Here is a 23,101-nt window from a genome sequence, read left to right on the forward strand (position 1 = left end):
TAGAGGCCGTATTCACAGATCATTTAGTCTAAAGGGTACGGAATCTTCATTAGTTTCTCCATTTCTTGATTTCTCCACAAGCGGATAAAAGTCTGTGAATAGTGAAAATGAGATACTTCGCCATCTACCTGGCCGTGTGCTTTATCAAGATTTTAAATGTGGTCGCGATTGAAGGTAACATAAACTTATTTTTAAATATAAGTCATATGTTTAAATATAATTTATAATGTGAACGCGCTTCTTTGTGAATTAGCGCATGCATCACAGCCATTATTTTAGCGATTATTAGATCTGCACAGTTCATGAAATTTTTATGACATACAGTCTCGCGCGATATCGCACATGTTCAAGGACAATATTAATCACACTCGAACCGCGTGATACGCTAAAGTTTTAAAACGATAATCAATCAACGTGCATATAATGATAAACGCGTATACATTCTTGCATTTGAGAAAGAAATTTCTAGCACGTCTCCGATTTCTCCTCCATTTTGCAAAAGTGCGAGACTTGTTTTCCGGTAGATTAACGTTTATTTTTAACTCGTTACCAAATCATGCATGAGCAAATATATGTATCTGTCGAAGAAGGAAGGCGATTGAGCGTATCGCTTCTGACGCAGACAGCCGGCACTGGCATCAGTTGGCGAACAAAGAACTGGCGGAATCTCTTTCGTATCGTTGGAACGTAAAACGAGCGAAAAACGTAATTCTCTTTGTCGGAGATGGGATGAGCCCGGACACCATAACGGCCAGCAGAATTTATCGCGGTGGTGAGACCAGTCGACTCGCCTGGGAGCATTTTCCCCATATCGGGCTACTGAAGGTCTCGATGGAATTTTCTCATTAGACGTGACTCGTACTTTAATTAATATATTTTTAAGTACAAGATCCTCGTGTTCGAATGTATCTTTTGCTGATAATGTAGACTTACACAACGGACGAACAAGTCCCCGACTCGGCTTGCACCGCCACCGCTCTGTTCGGGGGAGTCAAGACGAATTACGAAGTAGTAGGGCTAGACGCAAACGTACAATTGGGGGATTGCGAGGCAAGCTTGAATGGGAGTTATCACGTAAATTCATTCATAGCGTGGGCCCAAGCAGCTGATAAAGCCACAGGTCGGGCTCGATAACAATCTCACTTTAGAAAGCCTAAACAATTATCTGCACAACATATATATATATATATATATTATTATATAAATGATTTAAAATATTTTTTCCTTTATTAACTTTTTTATCATTAATTTGTATACAAATATGCATGTGCTAAAACTGTTACGTGTTAATTGATAATTTTCTTAAAAAGTTCAAGACCAAGATAAAACCTGTTTTATAATTATACTTATATATAAATAAATTTATATTTTTTGTGAAGCATAATGTAATTACTAATTAACATACAGGTTTCGTAACAAATATCAGAGATTACTCATGCGACTCCGGTGCCGCTTTATATTTAATTTGTATAAAAATATGTATATATGCTAAAACTGTTATGTGTCAATTGCAAATTTTAAGGCAAAGATAAAACCTTCTGTTTTATAATTATAACTATATATAAATAAGTTTATATTTTTCGTGAAGCATAATGTAATTACTAATTAATATATAGGTTTCGTAACGAATACCAGAGTCACTCATGCGACTCCGGCGCCGCTTTATGCGCACTGCGCGAATCGCAAATGGGAGTGCGAAGCCACAATGCCTAAAAACGCTACTGGCTGCAAAGATATCGCCAGGCAATTAGTGGAGGACGAGCCGGGGAAAAACATTCGAGTAAATAGGGAGCACCCGCGCTTTGTTGCACTACGAGATGAGCAATGAATGACGCGTTTACTTTCTTGCAGGTAATAATGGGTGGTGGCAGACAAGTGTTGAAATCCAATGTGACCGCGGGCGAATTCGATCCGATAGATACGTGGGCTTGCTACAGTCAAGACGGCCGCGATCTCATCGATAAGTGGACAAAAGACAAGTCCAGTAGAAACTTGGCTCACAAAGTCGTGCAAAACAATGAGGAATTATCCCGGGTCGATGTCGACAGCGTAGATTATCTGCTCGGTATCTTCGCCAACGGTCACATCGAGATGGACTGGGATCGTGAGCGCGGCCCGAAGGGACAGCCGAGCTTGGAAGAAATGACCGTGACGGCTTTACGAATTTTGCAAAAATCCAAACAGGGATATTTTTTAATGGTACGATTACGATCCCGCGGGCAATGTTGCGAGAATGAGATCATGCCTTTTCCAACCTGCTTTTTCCAGGTCGAAGGCGGCCTGATCGACTACGGTCATCATCGCGGTCACGCCGCTCAAGCACTGCTGGAAACCGTTCGACTTTCGGACGCCGTTAACGCCACTCTCGGAATGATCGACCCCGACAACACCCTCGTGATAGTCACGAGCGATCACACGCAGTCGATGAGCTTCACCGGGTACAATCCTCGAGGTTCATCCATTCTGGGTAAGATCTAAACGTGATACGAAATTTCCTCGGATCGTTCATTCTCACGTGAGAATATTTCAGGAGTCGCTCAGAAAAAATCTAAATACGACGGGCTGCCCTACACGACGTTATCCTACAGCACGGGTGGACCGAACAATATCGCTTACGCCGCGAAGAATAACGGTCAAGTCACGAGAATCGATCCGTCCAAATCGAACACCAACGCTTTTACTTATAGTCAGCAAGCTGCAATCATATCGAACGAGGCTCATCACGGTGGTGGAGACGTGGCCGTGTACGCTATAGGTACGTCAACAGTATCTAATTAGTTATTGCGAAGGTTGCAGTTAAAAGGCTTCGGGCTCGGAAGCAATTGTCTCCCCGATCGACTTAGAAATTTGCGGAAAGAATAATCGTCGTGAATCCACACGGCGAGTCCACTTAAATATATCTCGACTTTATTTTGCAGGACCGCACGCGCATCTCTTCCACAGCGTGCACGAGCAGAACTACGTGGCGCATGTCATCGCGTACGCCGCGAGTATCGGCGAGTACTCTAACAGCGCGGGAATATCGCATTATGTTCCGGACGCAATTGTCTTATTTGGCAGCCTAATCTCGTTAGCTCTAATCGTGAACAAATAAATCTGCAGAAACCAACAGAAGTATTATCAGGTTTTTTTTTATTTTCCGTAGAAAACAATATCGATACGCACGATCGGTAAAGGTGTATTTTTAGAAATCCGCATCTCTACGCATAAAATATTTAACTCTTATCGTGTAATTAAGTGGTATTGCAAGTGCCCGCGAGATATCACTTGTACCCACCACCATCACAGATGAGACTAACTTTCAATGGACGCATCGAAGGCTTTGTATCTTCCGTTTTTCTTCTTCTTGTCGCAAGACAGAGAACAATTTTACAAACCCATCTTTCGTTATATATATATATAAATATATGTATATATACATATATCATTATTCGCACATTTATTTACAAATATATACGTTAAAAATAATTCTCAGTCTTATGCTGCAGAGGACGAAGGCGCTCGCAATACTTCCTTCATGAAGTCGAAGAATGCGAGCGGTCCTCCGAAGATTACGCTTGAGAACAATCAAGATTATGTTTCCGCTTAAAACACATCATTGCATATTTTTTTATACGTCATAGCTTATAAAAAAATGTCTCCTTCGAAATATACACGTCTACGCCCTGCTTAACAGTTTTTAACAACGTACAAAAAAAAGAGGAGGAATAACATATATGAAACTGACAATCGGAAACGTTAAGAACGTGAAAAAAAAAAGGGCTAATGCATCAAGATGCTGAAGAGGCTGTTTTACGGGGGTTTTATCAACGCGAACGTCTTAACATATATTAATGTCTTGTCGATTGTGCACAAAAGGTAAAATGTTTGGTACCAACGTGTAACACGACGAACACGCAGACTTCGAGACACCGAGGAGTCTTCTCTCCTGTTCTTCCTTGTCTTCGGACGACGAAGCGACAGCTGAGGAACACAGTGAGACGGAGGATCACTGTACCTTCATCCTTTTGCAATTCTTGACGCCGTGCAGCACAGCGCTGTTACACTGGTGTAACAGTATTTTGAGCGCGATACCGCCGAGGAAGAGCATCGAGGTGATCAGGAAGATGAAACCCGGGGTGTACTTGCCGACGATTGTCAGGCCGCACAAAGTTATCATCTGGAAGACGAGCAGCAGCGGCACGAGGTACACCGCCGCGGTGAGGTAGCGCGAGTGCTCGCGTTTCGGCTTTTTAAACCTGTTGAACCTCGCGGCGGGTTTAGCGAGCTCGTCGCTCGTCTCTGCGGTCGCTTTTTGCGCGACAGCCGGTTTCTTGACATGAATCTCGCGCAGTACGGATTGACGCAAATTCTCGTACGTGATCAGGAGCCTGATTGTGATCTCCTGGAGGAAGTGGCTGAGGTAGACGTGCATCTTGCGCGCCAACGGATGCGACTTGGAATTGTCGAAGGAGTAGAGGAGATACGGCAGCAGGTTGAGATTTTGGCAGCAATGGCGAATCTTCTGCATTGATGCGTGTCGGAAGAGCATCGGCGGCCCGCTGTAGTTTCCGTCTGTCGTCGGGAGAGAGAGAAGAAACACTTTTAATCAGCACGAACGGCATTACGTAGCTACTATCATTCCGTGAGTCCCGAAAACAGCTTTATTACATGATATTCCAACTACATATGTAATTTTTGCGATAAGAGCGGAACCGCCCGAGATATTATTTGGTCAAACATATTTTTCATTAAAAAAAAAACATCTAACGTCTTTATAGTTATTCGATTTGCAGACGTTTCTGCATCTTTCTACGAAGAAAGGGCCGTGAAAAGGATAAAGAACGTAAACGTTTAATTACCCTTAAACATGTCGGACACTCGTCTAACGAGAGTTGGTTTCCTCTTTAGGCCGTCACTCTGCTCCATGATCTCCGACATCTGCGACATTTTAGCACGATGTTCAGGAGAATGCAATGGTCTTATCCGTAATCGGAGACCGATGCTGCCTGATTTATCTTCGTGTAAAGTTCTCTTCCCTTAGGAAATATACGCGAATATTACCTGAAAAAGATAAGCGCGATTAGTGACGGCTATATAAGCGTATCTAAAACAGAAATGTGAAAAGGAATGGATAACCGAATTTCTTCAAGACAATACTAATGTCCACTAATGTAGATTAACTTTAATCACGGTTCAACTTATTTTTTATCTTTTTCCAGTTCTAAGAATTAGAAAAAGATAAAGAGTAAATTAAACCGAGCTTAAAGTTTTACCTTGCTAGAAATAAGCCTGAGTCAAATAAAAGTAAACTGATGGGAAAAATCCTAACCGATCGTCTTTGGCGACGACAACGAGAATTTTTGGTGGAGATCACCAGTGAGCGTTTCGGCCAGTACTAAAAGATTTTCGTCATTCGTGCTGTCGAAGTTGTGTGGTTAAAAAAAAGGCGTCACGATCCGATAGCCTGTCGACCCGAGATTAATTCCTCAGTCGCAAAAATTTTGCGTGGCTTAGCAATCATGAGAAATATGCATGTACAGTGTTTGTTTGATTAAAAAAAAACTTTTTTTTCTCTCAAAACTGTTCGATGAACTGTTTTTAAAGCCTTTAACCCCGGGACTGCATTTTACGCCGGAAACTTGTAATTATTGACTGTTAAATATTAATATTTTAAACTTTATCGAAATTTACATATTTAAATTATTTATTATAAAATGTAAACTGTAAATAATAAAATGTAAGTAATAATAAAGTGTAACTGTAAGTAATAAAATGTAAAAATGTAAAATGTATATTACAGATGATTTAATATAATTATTGAAATTAAGTTTATTAAATTGCAAAAGTATTATCTTTATATTTTTCAGTATTGGTCGCTTAGAAAACATTTAGAAAAGAATTTTTTATAATTTGTCTCTGGCAACCGAGTTCTGCCGTAACTGCATATATTTACACTATCATGAAGTAAAAGAAAGTTAATTCGTGCGCAGAACATTCTCATTGTTGGCTAACAAAGTGGATTAGAAGCGCCGTAAGGTTAGATAATTTAATCGGACAGACTATCGGGATTCACTATACATTGCATTTTTTTCCATATAAATAGATCATTTTACGAAACTAAAAATCTGGTTATAAATGGCTTATACCATGTTAATAAATAAAATTAAATGTTATTTAAACGGTAGTAAGTAAATATTGTTCGTTAAAAAGCGAATAAATTAAACAATAATAAATGGATTGATAACACAAAATGGATTGAATAATACAATAATAAGCGAAGGATTGCCTTTTTTTATCAACGCAGATCTTGGTGTCTAATATTTTTTGTGTGAATTTTGTATAATTTCCAATTGCAATTGTCGGTCTTAAAACACAAATAAACTAAATTATAAATATTTTATGAATTAAAAAAATAATAATAAAAAAACACATATATACAGTGTTTATAAATAACAAAATTTAAATTTGAAAACGCAAAATTAATCAGTCATGTAAATCATTCTTTCTAAAGCTAATAATTTGAATAATAATTAGAATAATTTTTTAGATCTGCATATGTATAAGTAATATTTTTTATACCGCATTAGTAAATTAAATTATGTAAATTATAAATTAAATTATGTAAATCTTTCTAAAGCTAATAATTTGAATAATAATTAGGATAATTTTTTAGATCTGCATGTGTATAAGTAATATTTTTTATACCGCATTATTAAATTAATTATTAATGTATTGCAAATAAGTTATTATATAAGTGTCAAGCATATACTACGTTTCTGAATTAAAGATCAGGACATAATATAAAGAAATGTTTACCCGCAATGCATTTCTATTGTAGAACACGGTTTTGATCGACCTCATTTAAATTACCGCTGATTGGAACATTTTAAATTAAATTAAATAGAGTGAAAATTCTATCACGAAGATCCCTATACTTCTTATAAATATTTTTAGAAGTTTGTATAATTTGGCATAGCGCTCACCTTGGTGTCAGCAGCGTAATGGATGATTCGGCGTCTGTTTCCCAGCCACCAGATAGAATTTCACCTGCCTCGTGTGAACGCGATCTCGCAGAAAGAGCCGAGAGCTAACTGTACTTCTTGTAGAGATTGAAAACTATAGGAAATTCGCGAAATATGCCCATCCTTCGCGTCGCCTCGCCAAACGATCCGCTCGCGATCAATAATACAACACGCGGGAGTGGAGGAGCTGCTGGTGCTGCTGGGTGGAGTGTGTCGCATCCCGATGCTCGCTGGACTACTAAACCGGCTTCGGTTGTGCTGGCTAACAACTACCAGCCGTTTGGCCACCTCTACCGACTCCGAACTCGTGACATCACGATCAGCTACTCGGAGCATGCCATGCCGGCGTGCTCCGGCAGCCAGTCCGAAACGGCGACTTCCGTCGGAGCCAACGTCGGATTAGACGGCGGCATCAGCTCGATGGATCGAGATGTATTTCCCATATGAATAGCGAGAAAAGGAAAAAGGTCATCGACGCGAGGAAATGCGTGCGCGGCCGACGAGCCTTTCGACACGCACGCATTCGTTCCTCGCCCTCGGTGTTGCCGGCCCAAAGCCTAACTTGATTGATGCCCGCATGGAATTATTGATGGAATTATACTTTTATGCGGCGGAAACGTAGAGAAGTTTGCGTCACGACGATGACTTCAATAAATTTTTATTCTGCAATTGAAAGAGATTGGCGAGGCGTAATTTTTTCCACTCCGTCAAAAAGTTTATTAAGGTTTTTCCTGGTCTATTTTAAATAAATAAAATAAAATTAAAATTTCTAAATTGTTCCGCATTGTTAAATCTATAGTGTCAAATTTAAACTTATTTAAATCGTCGCAGTTCCTGCTTAATAAATAGTTATTTTTAACTAAAACAATGGAGTTGAATAATTTAAAAGTTCAAATTTAATCCAAATTTAAATTAAATATATTCCATTGTTTTAGTTAAAAATAACTATTAAGTAGAAGCAATGATGACTTAAATAGGATTAAAGTTGACATATAGATTCAATAGTGCGCGAGATTTCATCAGCTATTTTGGAGTCATGTTTATTTGTTTCATAGAAATATAGACGCAATGCATATGTCCTCTAAATATTCTAAATTTAACAACAGTGAAGTGAGATTCTTCTATGAAAGGAACGAGAGACTCCAAGAGAAAACATAGTTAAACAGAAACTAATAGCCTTGGATTTTGCGCAATGCTAAAATATTGCATCATAATTAACTAAAACCTGTTTTAAAGGGAAATTAAATATAAAACAAATGCATACTGAAAAGATGTTTTGAATGACGAATACTCTCTTATTTTAACAAGATGTTATTTTTATTACTCTTTTCGATGACTTTTATTGCTTTTTCATGTAAAGCAAATACCTGAAACTAAACAGGTCTCGAAAACCTGTCCCGAAACGAAAACACAGGCGTAAAGCATAATTGCTAAGATCGAAGACCCTACAGAGAAGGGAGATTCTTCCGAAGGGCCATCGATAGCGGTTTCGTTCGCTGAGGCATGCACGTGGAGGATGCGTGATTGCATTTTGTAAACAGAAAAAATAACGAGAAAAGACAATTCTCTATTCAATTTCGCTAAGTATGCCCCACGATAATGATATCGTTAATAAACAGAATTTCGTCAGTTAAATTGAAGTGCCGATTTCCCGGCAAAAAAAGGAATACGTGTCATTTCATTGACCTCGCTTTTTTCAAGGCTATCCCGACACGCGTCGAGCGTGACGCGGCTGCGTGTTCTCCAATGACTGTTTCGATGTTGGGATCCCCAGACTACTGTTTTACAATGTAGACAAAACAATGTCTCGGTAATGATATCTTATAAATACGGATGTAATTTTTTTCTGTCATAATTCAGTTCGCAGACTTCTGAAGCGTCCCACCAGAACCGACGATGGAAAGTTTCCGACTAATCTAATTTCGATAAAAGCAATTTTGCTCATATATTTTATTCAACGTCGCGTTTACGTAAACATAGTTACAGTACTGCATAGCGTATCTTTTTAATATATTATATATACATATACATAAACGCGGTTGTCGCGCCGATAAGCAAAATTTAAAAGAAATTTAATGCTAAAACTGATTAAAGTATTATACGAAACGGCGCAAAAAAAAGCACGTGTACGTAACGTGTCTGCAGTTTATTCGTGGACTTGTAACTCATTAAAAATTCCGTTAACAATGTTTGAAAAACAACTATATTTGTTTGATTAAAAAAGTCAATTAATAAATAATCGTCTGCATCTTTCTATAGATTCATTAAGTTGATGTTATCCATGTTTTACAGATTTCAATTGTGCACCTGTCACCTGTGCGCTACAAATATGTGCATGAGCGAAAACATTCAAAATATTTTTCATGTCTGATACTGCAGTTATATTCGTGTGGCGCAGTTATTAACTGTCTGACGCATCGAATATTTCAGCCTCAAAAATATACACATCTTACTGGCGGCAGTTTATCATCAGATACCGAAATATACATACATATGCTTCCTGTTCCAAAAACATAGTAAACATTATATTGAAGATAAACCGAGTCTGCCTGAAATATTGAAAAATCCTTAAAAATTGTAAGATTGCATTAATAAAGTCCAGTTTTCTTCATAATTTCTTCTTATTAAACAAATAAACAACACGATATTTAAAATCGAAATGATAATTTAGAAAGTTCTATATTCTATGATTTCTATAATTTTTAAAATTCTATATTTTTGTAAAAAAAATTTGTTATATTATAAATATTTTTCCACAATTTTTTCTTCATCGACGTCAAGCTGCTTTTTGCCTGTAGTGAACTCCCCCTCTCTCTCCCTCCCCCACTTTACACTGCTCTATTTCAGTACTCGTAATTTTCCTCTTTTTTTCATCGCTTGTACTCGCGCGTGTCTGTTCTCAATTACTACACAATATATGCAAAAAGCAATCGGCGAATCTATGTTGCAAATGCAAATGCAAAAAGAGGAAATTTACGCATCATGCAAAAAGATTCACCGATGTACTCTATGTGTCAAATTAAAATCAAATTAAATCGCGATTGTTGAGAATTGTTATCTGGTCGCACGTGCGCAGCACGTGAAAGCAAATACAACTAACATTCTCATTGGCGTTGAGAAAACCGAGAATGATGTAATCCTAAGTAAGATCAACTACATTTCAAAAAGGTGACCGACAAAACAACAATTTTATCATAGCTACTAAATTTTGCAAATCAATATCTCGTGTTTATCACGTGTCAGTAGTGAATGCAATTCAAAATTTTTATCAGGTTAAAAGAATAGAGATAATCTGTCAGTCGTTTAATCTGCTCTGCGTTAGAAATCATTAAAAATTCTTTATGTAGTTTTTCATGATTGTTGATAAATTGAATAAAATTTCTGTAGAAGTTATTGGTTGTTACATTTGTGATATATATAGACAAATTTTTACATTTCATTAAATTCAAGATCGAAACAAGTTGAACTTTCAGGCTATTTTCTTCTCTCTTTTACGTTGGGAATTGTGACACAGCCGAACTACGGAGCCACGCTTGCAACATGTGCAGACAGCCATGTGTAGACAAATCCATTGACCATCGTCTTCACGAAGTGATCACGTGTTTGGGAAATTCTTATCCGCAATGCGTGCTTGACGGAATTTCTTGTGTAACTGCGTCGACAATATATTCTTTTCATTTATAATTCTAGGTTCATTTTGTGAAGCCTACCGAAATCTTTTTTGAAGAATGTTATTTTTAAAATTTTCCAATTTGAAATAATTCAACAAATATGCGTAACTGGTTTTTTTTGTTTTATATAATGATAACTATAAGTCGATTAAATCTTATTTGACTTCGATTCATTAAAAAATACATTAAAACACACAGATGGTTCTGTTTTGAAAGATTGTTATAAAAATTTAAAATTGTTTATGAAAAGATAAATAGTGTTTGGCTCTTTTTATATCTTTATTAAAAAAAAAAAAAACGTTCTCTCAAGTCATAATATTTTCAATCATTCTTGGTTAAAAATTATATTACATATCAATGTTAATTAATTCGACTTATAGATAATTGACAAATAACAAATTTAATTGCAGTACGACCTAATCACACAATCATCTTTTTTGAGTCATCGCGTTTGACTGTTTTGCGCAGCCAAAATCAATTATCCTGATTTTACCGGTTAACAGCAAAATATTTAATTCAAAGCCACAATACATTTCTTGTTTAATAAAATAAAATATGCGATAAATTAAATTAATTCTCGATTTCTTTGACATAAAAATCTAAGTGAATTGCGATCGTGTGATATTATGTGAAATAAAAAATGGAAAATCACATCGCTGCCTTCGTAAACCGAGAAATTGATACCGAATTAATCATAGCAAATGTATGCCATAATACATGTTTATATATTCATCCAACTTTCCCTTTTTGTCTATTGCTCTCGCTTTTACTCACTGTATCGCTTCCACTTCGCCGATCATTTCCCACTATCGCACGTTTGATTGACGCTAACGGTCACGATGGGAGTGAATGGTGTTTAAACGAGCAGAATACACCGCCACGGACGTAGTTAGAAAATTGCAAACCAGTTGGTTGACTTTATTAAAGTTGACTTTGAATGACTTCTGTAAAGTTATGTAAATCATTGTTAAATTTTAACAATTTATAATCTTTTACGTGGAATCGTAATCTTACCAAAAATTCAAAAATGACTAGAACAGTGTTTAAAATATCAAATAAATATATTAAAAATTAATTAAGTAATAAATAAATTAATAATAATTTATTATATATTGTTAATTATGAGAACACCTGAATGAAATGAAAAAAGAAATCTGCGTCATGTATATATGTATACAAAAATTTGACATTCATTTCCTTTTTTAATGTCTTGCCTTGATCTTTAGATTTTAATTGGTAATTTAACATTAGTCTATAATCTGTGATTAAGCCTGTAATATGTAATAAAAGGAATAAATTAACTATGTCCTTGAAATTTATGTTTGATCAGATTTTAACGGATGCAAGTTTTTGCTATCTCAAGCATATTAATTAAACGGTGTCGTAATTATTTCGTTCAAAACGTTAAACAAGATTAAAAAATTGAAGCAACTCGCTCAAAATTTATCGAAAAGTTTTTGCGCACTTACATTATTTTCTCTGAATTGTGTACACGAGTTTTTTTTGCATATCTTTTCCAAATAGGTATGCGCGACACAATTGTATAAATATAATCAATCGCGTTTGATGTCGTGGCGCTTAATGTGACTAATATCGAATATTTCTTGGAAGACTGGATTTTTTTATGTCCGAATGTGCAACGTTCGCGTCAAATATGATACGATGAAATTGGATTCTCGTTACTTCACGAAAATGCCGAGTAAGAACGATCGTACTGACAAACGATCGATCAGTTTATGATACAGCACATTTTATCATTCTAATTAATTAACTAATATCTCCTATTTTACAGAAAAGAAAATAAAGAATGATGAAAAACCGTAAGAAGCATAAATTAAAGGTAATAATTGAACGGAATACAAATGTAGAGATGTCGTCTCAGTTGCTATAAATATTTTTAATTTTTACTTTTTGAAAGCAAAATCACAGCTACATACGATGTGGTTCCATAATCATTAATATAATAATAATAATAATAGAGCCGACACATCCGCCTTGTAGGTTCGAAGGCTACAAGGTGGATCTGATAGGCATAACTTCAAATAATAAAAATAATAATAATAATAAAGAATAATACATAGAATAATGCCCGCATGCTCGTCATGCAGATTCGAAGGCGACAAGGCGAGCGTGTCGGGCAAAATTGAACAGTAATAATATTAATAATAATATAATAATAATAGATAAAATTATATAATAGCTTCTTCTCTCTTAGATCCATACAGCGGATATTTTTAGCACTAACGGCCATACGATAGAACCTCTCTAGCTTTTCTCGAATAATACACTCTACTGGTATACTGTTTTTCATTCTCGTCCCGCTTTCGTTGTCGTTTTCGGACAATGACCACGTTATTATTATATGTATATCTCATATTATATAATAATATATATAATAGTCTTTATAAATTATATATATTATGTATATAATAAAGGTTCATATTTATATATAAGGCAACCACCGTACATCGTTGTTATTAATCCTCTCTCTCTTTCTCTTTCTCTCTCTCTTTATCGCTCAACATTCAATCGGAATTCACTTCTCGCAATTACATTCCAAGTAGGTGAATTTTGCTCATTCTCATTCGACTATTCCCACTGTTTTCACCGTTCGCTCTCGTTTTTTCTTTTCACGCATCCCCGCTCTATTGACTAAATACTAAATAAATATTATACAGATTTGTCTACCGACCACATACTGAATATCTTCCATAGTCCCGCGCAAGTGTCTTTCTCTCTCTTTCTCTCTCGACTTAATATAGAAAAATTACTTCGATTTTTACAGCGTGGTTTTATGGCACTTGTTTAATGGCTGGACTCTAGCCTCTCCACGTTCCCGATGCGCACGGATCATCTGAGAACGATATCTTTTCTTTTTCATTTCCTTCTTCTGCTTCTGGGATTGGTATCCGCTTCGATATCGCGTTACACATACGCCGATACGACACACGATACCACGAGACCGACGAACTCTCCTCACGATTTTTAAACTGCCGCGTAAGGAGGACGCACCGTCGACATGGACAGGATCGATAACTATCGACTTGCTATGGAATGCTACTATTGTAATGTTTCAGGAAAACTATTAGGACATTGAGATCCTCGGTTCGCTTTCGAGGGATCAGCGCGACCGACCGAAATGTCGGTCCATCTAGAATCACCGCGATCGATCTATCTCGCTTGGCTGTTTACAGGTTCAGTAATGTGAAGTGGAAAATCGTTAAATGACTTTTTAAATATAAAACTTTAATTTTTCGTGAACTTTGCTGTTCGTATTGTCGCTTTCAAAATTATTTCAGTGAACTTTTTCATTACTACCGGATTGTTTGACGGATGAAACTTCTAATTAAAATAAACCATTTTGTCATTAGTTATCAAGATGTTCATTTTAATACATAGCATCTTAATTATTTACCTCACAGTTATTACCACTACGTAATTAATATTCCTCTGCAGAAACCGAACATACTCTCAGTGATGATATATGACTTTTTATTACAATACTTTTGATATGTGACACATGAGGTTTTGTTCTACTTAAGAAATTATTTATATGTATTTCTACCAGTATGGACTTTAACAGCGCATATGTTTGTGGATGATATCTTTTGCGATTTTAAATTCATGGTCGACCAATGTCTACGACATAAATTAGACCATTGGACTGTAAACTAATCTTCACTTAATACGATAATACAGCAGTCGCGACGATATCTTAATTGGGAGCAGACACATTTGTATTCTGATGGCATCACAAAGTTGTAAGTGTCTCTGTGACATATTCAAAAGATAACGGTCGACCGTTCTTTTGCTGTTGATGCAACATTGTGTGAGATTATTTTACTTTTTAATAAAAATATTAACGCAAGTAGTTTTCATATCAACAAATTGTTGAGTAAGATATTGAGTACAATTCTAAGAAAACCTTTCGCAAAATGTTCGTGTATCAGTCTCTGAGATTGAATTTTGCACGTGAAAAATCAGGGAACTTCTCGGCGACGATAAAATATTACAGATTAAGATTTTCTTTCCCCTTCAAACGAATTACAGATATTTCATAAAAAATGTAAAAACGTTAGAAAATGGCCATTTAAATATCGGCGACTACATTCTGCGGCGTTTCATCTAGTTGACGTATCTTTAAGGCACTAACGCTCTTTCCATTTACTATTAAATCTATGATCGTTTTTCGGCCAGTCGGTTAAAATAATTCAGAGAGGAATCTAATTCAGGAACCACACGATATGATCACCGAAATCGATGATTGCATTAGAAAACTGTTATTTTCAGATTTAATTATCTTTTAAAATTAAATTTCAATCTTCTCGTTTAATCCATCTACGTAAACGTGATCTCTCCATTAATTGTAATTACGATATTCTGCTCCGAAATTCGATCATAGCTACAAATGAGGTGTATGTAGGTAGTCTAACACTGTGTAATCTGATTATCGATTCGGTTCTGCTGCTATGTTGAACAAATAGCTCTTCTTACGTATCCGTTGTACCGTTAAAAATTGCTAAGGCACGGTCCTACAGAAGTTCGGAAAAGATCCCAAAGGCACCTCTCGCCGAGCAGTCGCATAATATTTTTCTGTGTAATTACATTTAATTATCCGCCGAGAAGAAATGCGTGTGTCTCTTAATGTCTGGTCTCCGTGCGAGAACGTCACACGCCAAATACTCTCCGGATACTCCCCTTATCGTTCATCCGGTGTCATTATCACTCTCTGTGCAAACGGACCGTATCTTGTCTCCGAGGATAAAAGATAAATCTGATTAATGCAAAAATTCATTTAATGCAAAATTCTTCTCTCTAGTTCGCGTCTAAAAATGAGGAGCGAGAAGATGCTCCTACGATACGATAAGAAGTAATACGACGAGATTACGTGCGAGAAAATAATAAACTTATCAAATGAAAAATGGAATCTCGTATCATCGTTGAGCGTGCTTTAGGAATAGAAGAAGCGAGAAAATTCATACTTTTCTTCGAACGAATCGTACCAATCACAATACATATACACTATATGCACATATATATTAAACAGCTTTGCATTATGTCGATCAGCGACCATTTCTTTTTTTAGAACATACTTTGAATATATCTTTTCTTTCCTCTCCTTCTTCGTTTTCGCACATATACAGGGTGTCTCGTACTAAATGGTACAGCGCTTGTGGGGAGGTAGTGTGGACTAAATTGAACAAAAAAGTCCTCTACCATTTTGCGATCTTCGCAATAGTTATCGAGATACTAATCATTTTAAAAAAAGAAAAAATTTTACATAATGGCCAAGTTTTTGCTTCACTATGATTCTATTAATCATTTTAATAACTTTAAATCTGTTATTACGAAACTTAAAGTTATTTGGAAAGACAATGGCATTAAACTTTTGCTGCATATAATTTTGAATAATTTAAACGATTTATTAAAAACATATTTTTGTAGTTTGGAATAAAATATTTCTGTCTCTACTCTCTATGTCTAATCAAATACTTGGCAATTTGTATGATCTTATATTGATTTTTGGACAACTTTTACTTGTTAAAATAATATTTTTGGGTTAGATAAGATGTACCTAATAGAGCTTCTAAGTATTCGGATATCCAGATTTTTGGACATCCGAGATCGGTTTCAATTCAAATCTCAAAACCGGATTATTCCGATTATTCGGGTAATCCGGATATCCGAATTATTTGGATCCGGATTTGAGTTTGGATCCGGATTTAAGTTAGGATCCGGATCTAAATTTGAATAAAATACATCCTCAATGTATTTTATTTTATTATATATAATTATATAATTGTATATGTATTATATATAATTTAAAATAACATAAATTTGTTTGTTGAAAATGCATTTTTATTTATTACAGTCGAACTTCGATAATTCGAATCTCAAGGGACTAGAAAAATTGTTCGAGTTATAGTTTTCGAAATTCGAGTAAAAGAGGGTTAACATATGAAAATTCGATTTACGGAAGCTTTATAAGAGAGTTTATCATTTTCCAATTATAATGGCTTTTAAAGCAAGAAAATCAATATTTAACAGTAATTATTTATTGCATACACATGATAAATGTAACCATAAAACAAAATATCAGGCTATTACTCACGGTTACACATAGCTACAACTTTGAATTATAGAAGTAGCGACAATGGAAGTTCGACTTATAGAGGTGAATTTCGATTTGTAGAGATCTGGCTACTTTAAGTTCGAGTTACAGAGGTAAAATATATATCTAAATTCCTGAAAAATAATTCGAGTTAAGGTTGATTTTATTTCGATTTATAGAGGTTTTCCGCAGCAGAACGGAAGGGGATGAACAAAATTTTCGTCTTATAAAGGTTTTCGAATTTTAGAGGTTCAAGTTATCGAGGTTCAACTGTATATTTAAAGCTATACCCTTTTAGCTATAAAACATTTTTTTACTCTCATATTTAGTTATCGAATTTAGATCCAAATTCGAATCCAAATCCGCTACAAACTTAAATTCGATTTCGAATCTAAATTTGTTGCGAATCCAGATTTGAATTCGAAATATGGATCCAGATCCGATACTTTTATTATTCGGGTATCTTAAAAGATTCGGATATCCGGATAACCCGAATTTGAAGCGTCACATTTATTCGTAATCCGGATAAACGAATATTCGGATAGCGTTAAATCCGAATGAATCTTGAAGCCCTAGTACCTAATGCACAATACGCTTGTATATACTTGGCGTAAATTATTTTTTAATGATAAGTATCTCGATAACTATTGCGAAGATCGCAAAATGGTAGAGGACTTTTTTGATCAGTTTGGTCCACACTACCTCCCCACAAGTGCTGTACCATTGAATACGAGACATCCTGTATAATTTCCGTCTCTCTTCGAACTCTTTAATTTTCACGTTCTCTAACTTGATCGTTCAACGACCACTCACACTTTTTTCCATTCTATCCCTCATTCTTATGTCTCGGCTCGCAGTCTTTCTAATTAATTTTCAATTTATCAATACTGCTTGTAATATTCATCGCGTACCCTCCAGAACGTAATCCAGCACGAAACATGTGTTATTCGTTTCTGTCCATTTTGTGTATTGAATTTATAACGGATCATCGTCATTGCACAATCAACTCTCAATCATATAAATTAATTAAATAAATAATTTGCAATTAATAACCGAAAGATTCACACGAGGAAACTGTTCTGAAAATTTTTACAACAAATATAAAAGATTAGGGAAATAAGGAGTATTCGATATATTGTAGATATTATTGAATCTTCTCGTTATCGATTGCGCAATTAGGAACGCTAATACCGCCGACATAACGCAATAGATATTTTTTAATTCTGCAGTCTAGACGATAGGATTATCATTATATCTTTCCCCCACTTCTTCAAGGTGTCAAAGCGAAAGATATGACCGCCGCATTAATATTATCTCGTAAAGCGTAGAAAATACCAATCGAATTATCACGTCGCCGACTTGCCACTTCGTATTTACTGTTACTCCTCGTTCTTTACGGCCGGCAATGCATTAAACGATTAAACTATTCTATTATCTAGATTGTCGTAAGGACTTCACGCGGAGGGTACACAGAATGACACTAACAAAGGGAAAAATGTACAAGGTTTCTTTCTTCTTTTCTCCTATTAAATATTATAGTTTGTCTTTTTTTTCATACTAAAGCTATACTATAGACTTGTCTTCGTATTATTGTCTTAGTGCTACGCCAGATTCTCGAGTCTCTCGTTTCCGGCTCCCAAGAGTCCACGGTCCGGAAGAATTGTATTTTGAGATTCGACTACGTAAATCTCGGTAATTCTCGGAATTTACCTCGTTTCGAAGTTCCAGTTCATACGTGGAAGCGTTACTAAGAGTCTGCCAAGATTGCTCGAACAATGCGTTTCCCCTGATTCTTCATCGTCGGCTCGCCTCAGTGTTCAGACTCTATACGTGAAGACACCAAATCGCCTCAACGTTTTCCCGACGTAGCCGCAGATACCGAACGTATCTCGATTCGAAGATCTCGACCTAATAGTATTGTCATTTTCAAGATAAACGTTATTGACTAGCCCCCTACCAGGTTGCCACTGATCATATCTTATACCAGGAACGTCGCCCGACCGCGAACGATCGAGGCACTCAAGTATTCTTTCGGGGAATGTCTATCGGGACTAGGAATTTGTCTTTTAATGGGCGTCTTCCGGAATTTCGCGGACGACCGTTTAGACTTTTTTTTTCCACGCGGGACAATTATCGACAGGGTGGGCAGCGAGTGTTTGCGACAAAGTCGTTGACTAGTCCCCTACCGGTTCCGCTCTCGATTTTCCACCTAGCCCGGAGAAGAAGATGGCAACGCCATTCTCTAGGGAATGTCTACAGGGACCAAGGTAATGCTTTATTCGGGCGTCCTGCCACGCGCAGGACTTCTACGGGAGATCGTTAGGAGTCCATGTGTCGGTACTTGTGCGCCGACATCTGCGCCAGGCCCAGCACCGCGTACTGGCACTGCAGACAATGATAATGCGTCTGCTTGCCGGAGTGTTGACACTGCACCGCTCCGCACGGTTGACTGGGCGTAAATTTCTGGAAACCCGCCGCCGCAATACTGTCCAACTTGGCGTGCTGTCGCCGATGGGCGACCACCTTATTCGTGTCTGTGCAGACGAAGTCGCACTTCAAGCAATGAAAATGCGACGCCTTGTTCTGCATCGATCCGAGGGACGACGTGTACGCGCATTGAGCCCTGCCGCACGGCACGTTGGCCCGATACTGCTGGAAATCGCCGCCCATCAGGGTGTCCAGCCGCTCGTGCCGCGCGGTATGCTGCACGAAACGAGTCTTGTCGCAGAACGAGTAGCCGCAATCTTGACGCATGCAGTGGAAGTGAGTCTGATGCTCTCTGTAGCCGCAATGAGGGTACCTGCAGTCCTCGTTGAATCTGAATCTGTAATAAAATAAAAATAGATTTGAATTAAAATAAAATTGAAAATTGGCGATAAAATAAAATTGAACTTTCAACCAATCCAATTCAGTTCGCGCGAAAATAATTGTACCAACCTGACATATCCCTCCGGTACAGGCTCGTCTTTCAGCATACGCATCGAATGATGAAGTCGTTGCTTCTTGGCCTCCGGCGAATTATTGTCTATAGGCGAGAGAGATCTCTTGTTTATGTTGAGATTAGCTGCCAGCGAGGCTAGGGGATTCTCGTCTCTCGCGGGTGGAAGGAAATTGGCCGGCGGTAAACCGGGCGCGAACATCAGCCCGGGTGCGCCGGCGTACATTCCGCCGTGCTGAAGAAACGGCGGCAGGGCCTGATTCATCAGGGCGATCTGCTGGTTCATCGCGGCCATCACCGCGGGGCTCGGAAAATGAAAGCCGTGGCTGAGATCGAGTTCGAAGCTTGTCGGTATCGAAGGCTGTTGCACATTGCCAGCAGGCTGAATCGGCGGTTGTGCCAATTGGCCGTTTTCATGACTGTCTAACGCGGTATTGTTGCCTTCGTCCCTACACGCAATTTCGGACGGCTCCCGCTTGACGTTCGGGACATTTTGCACACCGATGTCGATACTGCACCTCGGCTTCTCCAACTTGATATCCTTCGACTGAGACTGCTGATTGAAGGTCTGATGCATCTGCCGCTGCATCTGATTCTGAAAATTCTGAATGTTCTGAGCCATCTGAGCGTTCGGCGACATGAAGTCGTGCTGCTTCTGCGACAGCTGCGCGATGTAGTCGTGCTGCAGCTGATTAGGCGACGGGCTGACTATGTCGTGTTGCTGCTGGCTGAGAATGGCGCCGGTCGAATGCTTCGCTATATGCGCGACCAGGCGATCCAGCTCGGAGAACGCCTGATTGCATGCGTTGCAGTGATAATGATTCTTGCGTTTCAGCTTGCAGAACGGCCTGCTGCAGCTTTGCTCCGGTCCGTACAGAGTGTGCGGCGAGGTAGAGCTCATAGACGGCATGACCGGTGATTCTGCAATGTCAAAGTTTTTCTGAGCCCGGCTTATGACGCCCCGCGGGCACGAGAGACGTAGGCGAACTAATTTTTTACTAATACAGAAATACTCTCGGAAGCACAAAACTTGGTCAAGAAGAGACAGACGAACCTTGGTGCACGGAAGTTCGCATGGATAGCACGACGCCCGGAAGTGCGGGTTCGCTCGGCGGTCCGCTAACCGGATAATAGGTGCCAGCCGCCCTCACCACTAGCAACAATCAACCAAACAACCAACACTTCAAATATACCGCCCGCTATGAATACAACCACCGTGTGTATGTACATCGAGAAAATAAAACGATAAAACAATCTCAATGAGACAAAACAAACAAACGGAAGAATAGCGAAGAGTGTCCTACTTCAACGACAAACGCAAGATGTGACGTGTAAACTGGTGTGCGAACTACGTGCAAGAAAAAGCATGCATATATGTACTTGAGTGGAAGAAAATATCTGATGTGTTTTCTTCGAAAAAAAAAAAAAAAAAAATAGATCATTGCCAAACGTAACTTGCCCAAATATTAGAGCGTACAGTGCTCTCTTTTCTCATACTTACCGGTGGTCTTGCCGCTGTCGGGACTTGCAAGCTCGGATTCCTTGTCCTCGATTATCAGCCTGCTATCCTGATCGGCCGCCGTCAGACTCTCGTCAGGCTTCTCGATCAGTTCGGCGGGATTTTTCACTTGAATCCTAGGTTTCATCTCTTGGATCGACGACTGCAGTTGCGTCTGACATTCCTGATTATTCAACTCTTGACCGCAGGACTCGACGTGACCGGACGAGTGTTGCTTCTCGTGCAACGCCATCGTCGAGTATCTAACGAACGAGTATCCGCAATTCGGTCTGGTACAATGGAAATGCCGATTAACGCGATTGCTGTGACAGCCAGCCAGTCGACAGTCGACCATTTTATCGTAGAAGGCGAAGCCGGGTGGTATATCGACGTTGTCGTGGAAATCCTTACTATGCATAAGCAGCTGATCCGGCCGATCGGTGGAGAAGTGGCATCGCAACTGCGAACAATGATGGTGCCTGGTTGATCTAAGCACGCAGGCCGTGTCTGGGCATCCCTCCGAGTTGTACGTAGCAAATCCGTCGGGCTCGCCTAGACTGTTCGAGGGCGATACGCTGCCCTCTCGATCGTCTATCAGCATATTAGACGTTAAATTAGGAGTTTGCGGTTTCGGGAGCTTAAAACTCGTGAAGATCGCCTGCGGCGAATCGTGAGTGTGTGTCGCGGGGTCGCCGCCCGACCAGATTTCTATGACGCGATTTTTCGGCGGTCTACCGCGCTTCCGCCTGAACATCGCGTCGATGTTCGTCAGGTGGGTCAACGTGACGTCGGAGGAAAGAGCGTGCGAGGAACAGGAGAGGTTCAACTGCCGGCTGTACTCGTGTATCTTGTAATGCTGCAATCTGCGAAACGGCTTGTCGGTGGAAAGTATCACTTCACGGCAGTTCTCCCAATTGCAATGATAATGCTTCTCCTTGTCCGCGTACGGGCAACCGTCGTCGCAGCCGCCCTCCTCGAAGAAAGCGTCCGTTATGCGCTCCTGCGTCTCATGTTCCTTCAGATGTTCCCTGACTTCCCGGGGATCTTTCAGGGTCGTTCCGCAGCGGTCCAGTCCGCAATGATGGTGTTCTCTGCCCGTGTTACAGGCGCAATCCGCGGTGGCCGGTACCAGATAGGCCAGTTCGGCGGCGGTGAGTTGTTGAGATGGTTGATGCTGCTGCTGATCGAGATTAACGGAACTCCCGCTGGCCGTGATGGTCGTGGTCGGAGCGGTGAGATCCATCGCGAGGTCGCTCGCGCTTTGGAAAGAATCCTCCAGGGAGTAGTACGACGGAGAACCTCTGCCCTCGTTCGAGCTCTCGCCGTTCAGACTTAGAGATAAGCAGCTTTGAGCGCTCAACTCGTCCGGCGCCCATGATCCAGGTGGACGGATACCACCCACGGCGGTAACCTGCTTGTACTTCCGATAAGCCAGCTCCGACTCGTGACGCTCATGTTTTCGCTTGTGCGAAAAGAGCTGGCCGGAAGAGTGCAGAACGTAGCTGCAGTGCGGTCGTATACAATGAATGTGATTGCAAACCCGGGAGAATCGGCACTGCTCGAACGGGCAGGCCTCCGATTTCATGAACTTCTTGAAACCGTCGCGCGACAGTTGTTCGTCCTTGATGTGATAAGACTTGTGCTTGTCTGAAAAAATAAAAATAAAAAGAAAACTTGTAGAGCAAATCATGGAGAGATCTGAAATAACGACAAAATATAATTAGATATGTACATCAAATAAAAATGTATCAACGTAATCGTTCTCTCAGCGTAAGAATTAAATCCGAAACGTTTGCGACACATTAAGTTTCTAGTGAAAGGCTTCGATTGATGAATAGTCTCGATCTAGAGCGAGCATTAATCACGCAAACAGTTCGC

The 23,101-nt window shown here is 38.9% G+C and overlaps 3 protein-coding genes across 5 annotated transcripts in view; 1 reads left to right on the top strand and 2 right to left on the bottom strand.

The window, feature by feature from the left end:
• Window positions 1–9: 9 nt before the first annotated feature.
• On the top strand, window positions 10–3,111 carry LOC105454877 (alkaline phosphatase, tissue-nonspecific isozyme). Of its 3 annotated transcripts, none has more exons than XM_011697816.1 (8): window positions 10–174; window positions 623–825; window positions 928–1,120; window positions 1,617–1,780; window positions 1,852–2,199; window positions 2,269–2,467; window positions 2,531–2,755; window positions 2,919–3,111. In XM_011697816.1, exons 1-8 carry the CDS (start codon window positions 108–110, stop codon window positions 3,092–3,094), a joined length of 1,575 nt encoding a protein of 524 aa, XP_011696118.1. In that variant the 5' UTR covers window positions 10–107; the 3' UTR covers window positions 3,095–3,111. The 3 variants fall into 3 exon arrangements, with proteins under 3 accessions (XP_011696118.1, XP_011696119.1, XP_011696120.1); XM_011697817.1 differs by having other exon boundaries at window positions 91–174; window positions 591–825; XM_011697818.1 differs by having other exon boundaries at window positions 102–174; window positions 588–825.
• Window positions 3,112–3,115: 4 nt separating this feature from the next.
• On the bottom strand, window positions 3,116–7,242 carry LOC105454880. Its single transcript, XM_011697821.1, has 3 exons — window positions 6,966–7,242; window positions 4,842–5,043; window positions 3,116–4,554 (listed from the first exon to the last, which is right to left on the bottom strand). Exons 2-3 carry the CDS (start codon window positions 4,927–4,929, stop codon window positions 3,989–3,991), a joined length of 654 nt encoding a protein of 217 aa, XP_011696123.1. The 5' UTR covers window positions 4,930–5,043; window positions 6,966–7,242; the 3' UTR covers window positions 3,116–3,988.
• Window positions 7,243–18,342: 11,100 nt separating this feature from the next.
• Window positions 18,343–23,101, bottom strand: part of LOC105454879 (zinc finger protein castor homolog 1-like) — a 79,381-nt gene continuing 74,622 nt past the window's right edge. Inside the window, exons 8-11 of the mRNA XM_011697819.1 lie at window positions 21,227–22,870; window positions 20,780–20,878; window positions 19,725–20,646; window positions 18,343–19,611 (exon numbers count right to left, since the gene is read on the bottom strand). Coding sequence (XP_011696121.1) covers window positions 19,107–19,611; window positions 19,725–20,646; window positions 20,780–20,878; window positions 21,227–22,870 — 3,170 coding nt within the window. The 3' untranslated portion in view covers window positions 18,343–19,106. The remainder of the gene's footprint in view (window positions 19,612–19,724; window positions 20,647–20,779; window positions 20,879–21,226; window positions 22,871–23,101) is intronic.

This window comes from Wasmannia auropunctata, unplaced genomic scaffold (genome assembly GCF_000956235.1).
Source record: "Wasmannia auropunctata unplaced genomic scaffold, wasmannia.A_1.0 LD335973.1, whole genome shotgun sequence".
In the NCBI taxonomy this organism is placed as follows: domain Eukaryota; kingdom Metazoa; phylum Arthropoda; class Insecta; order Hymenoptera; family Formicidae; genus Wasmannia; species Wasmannia auropunctata.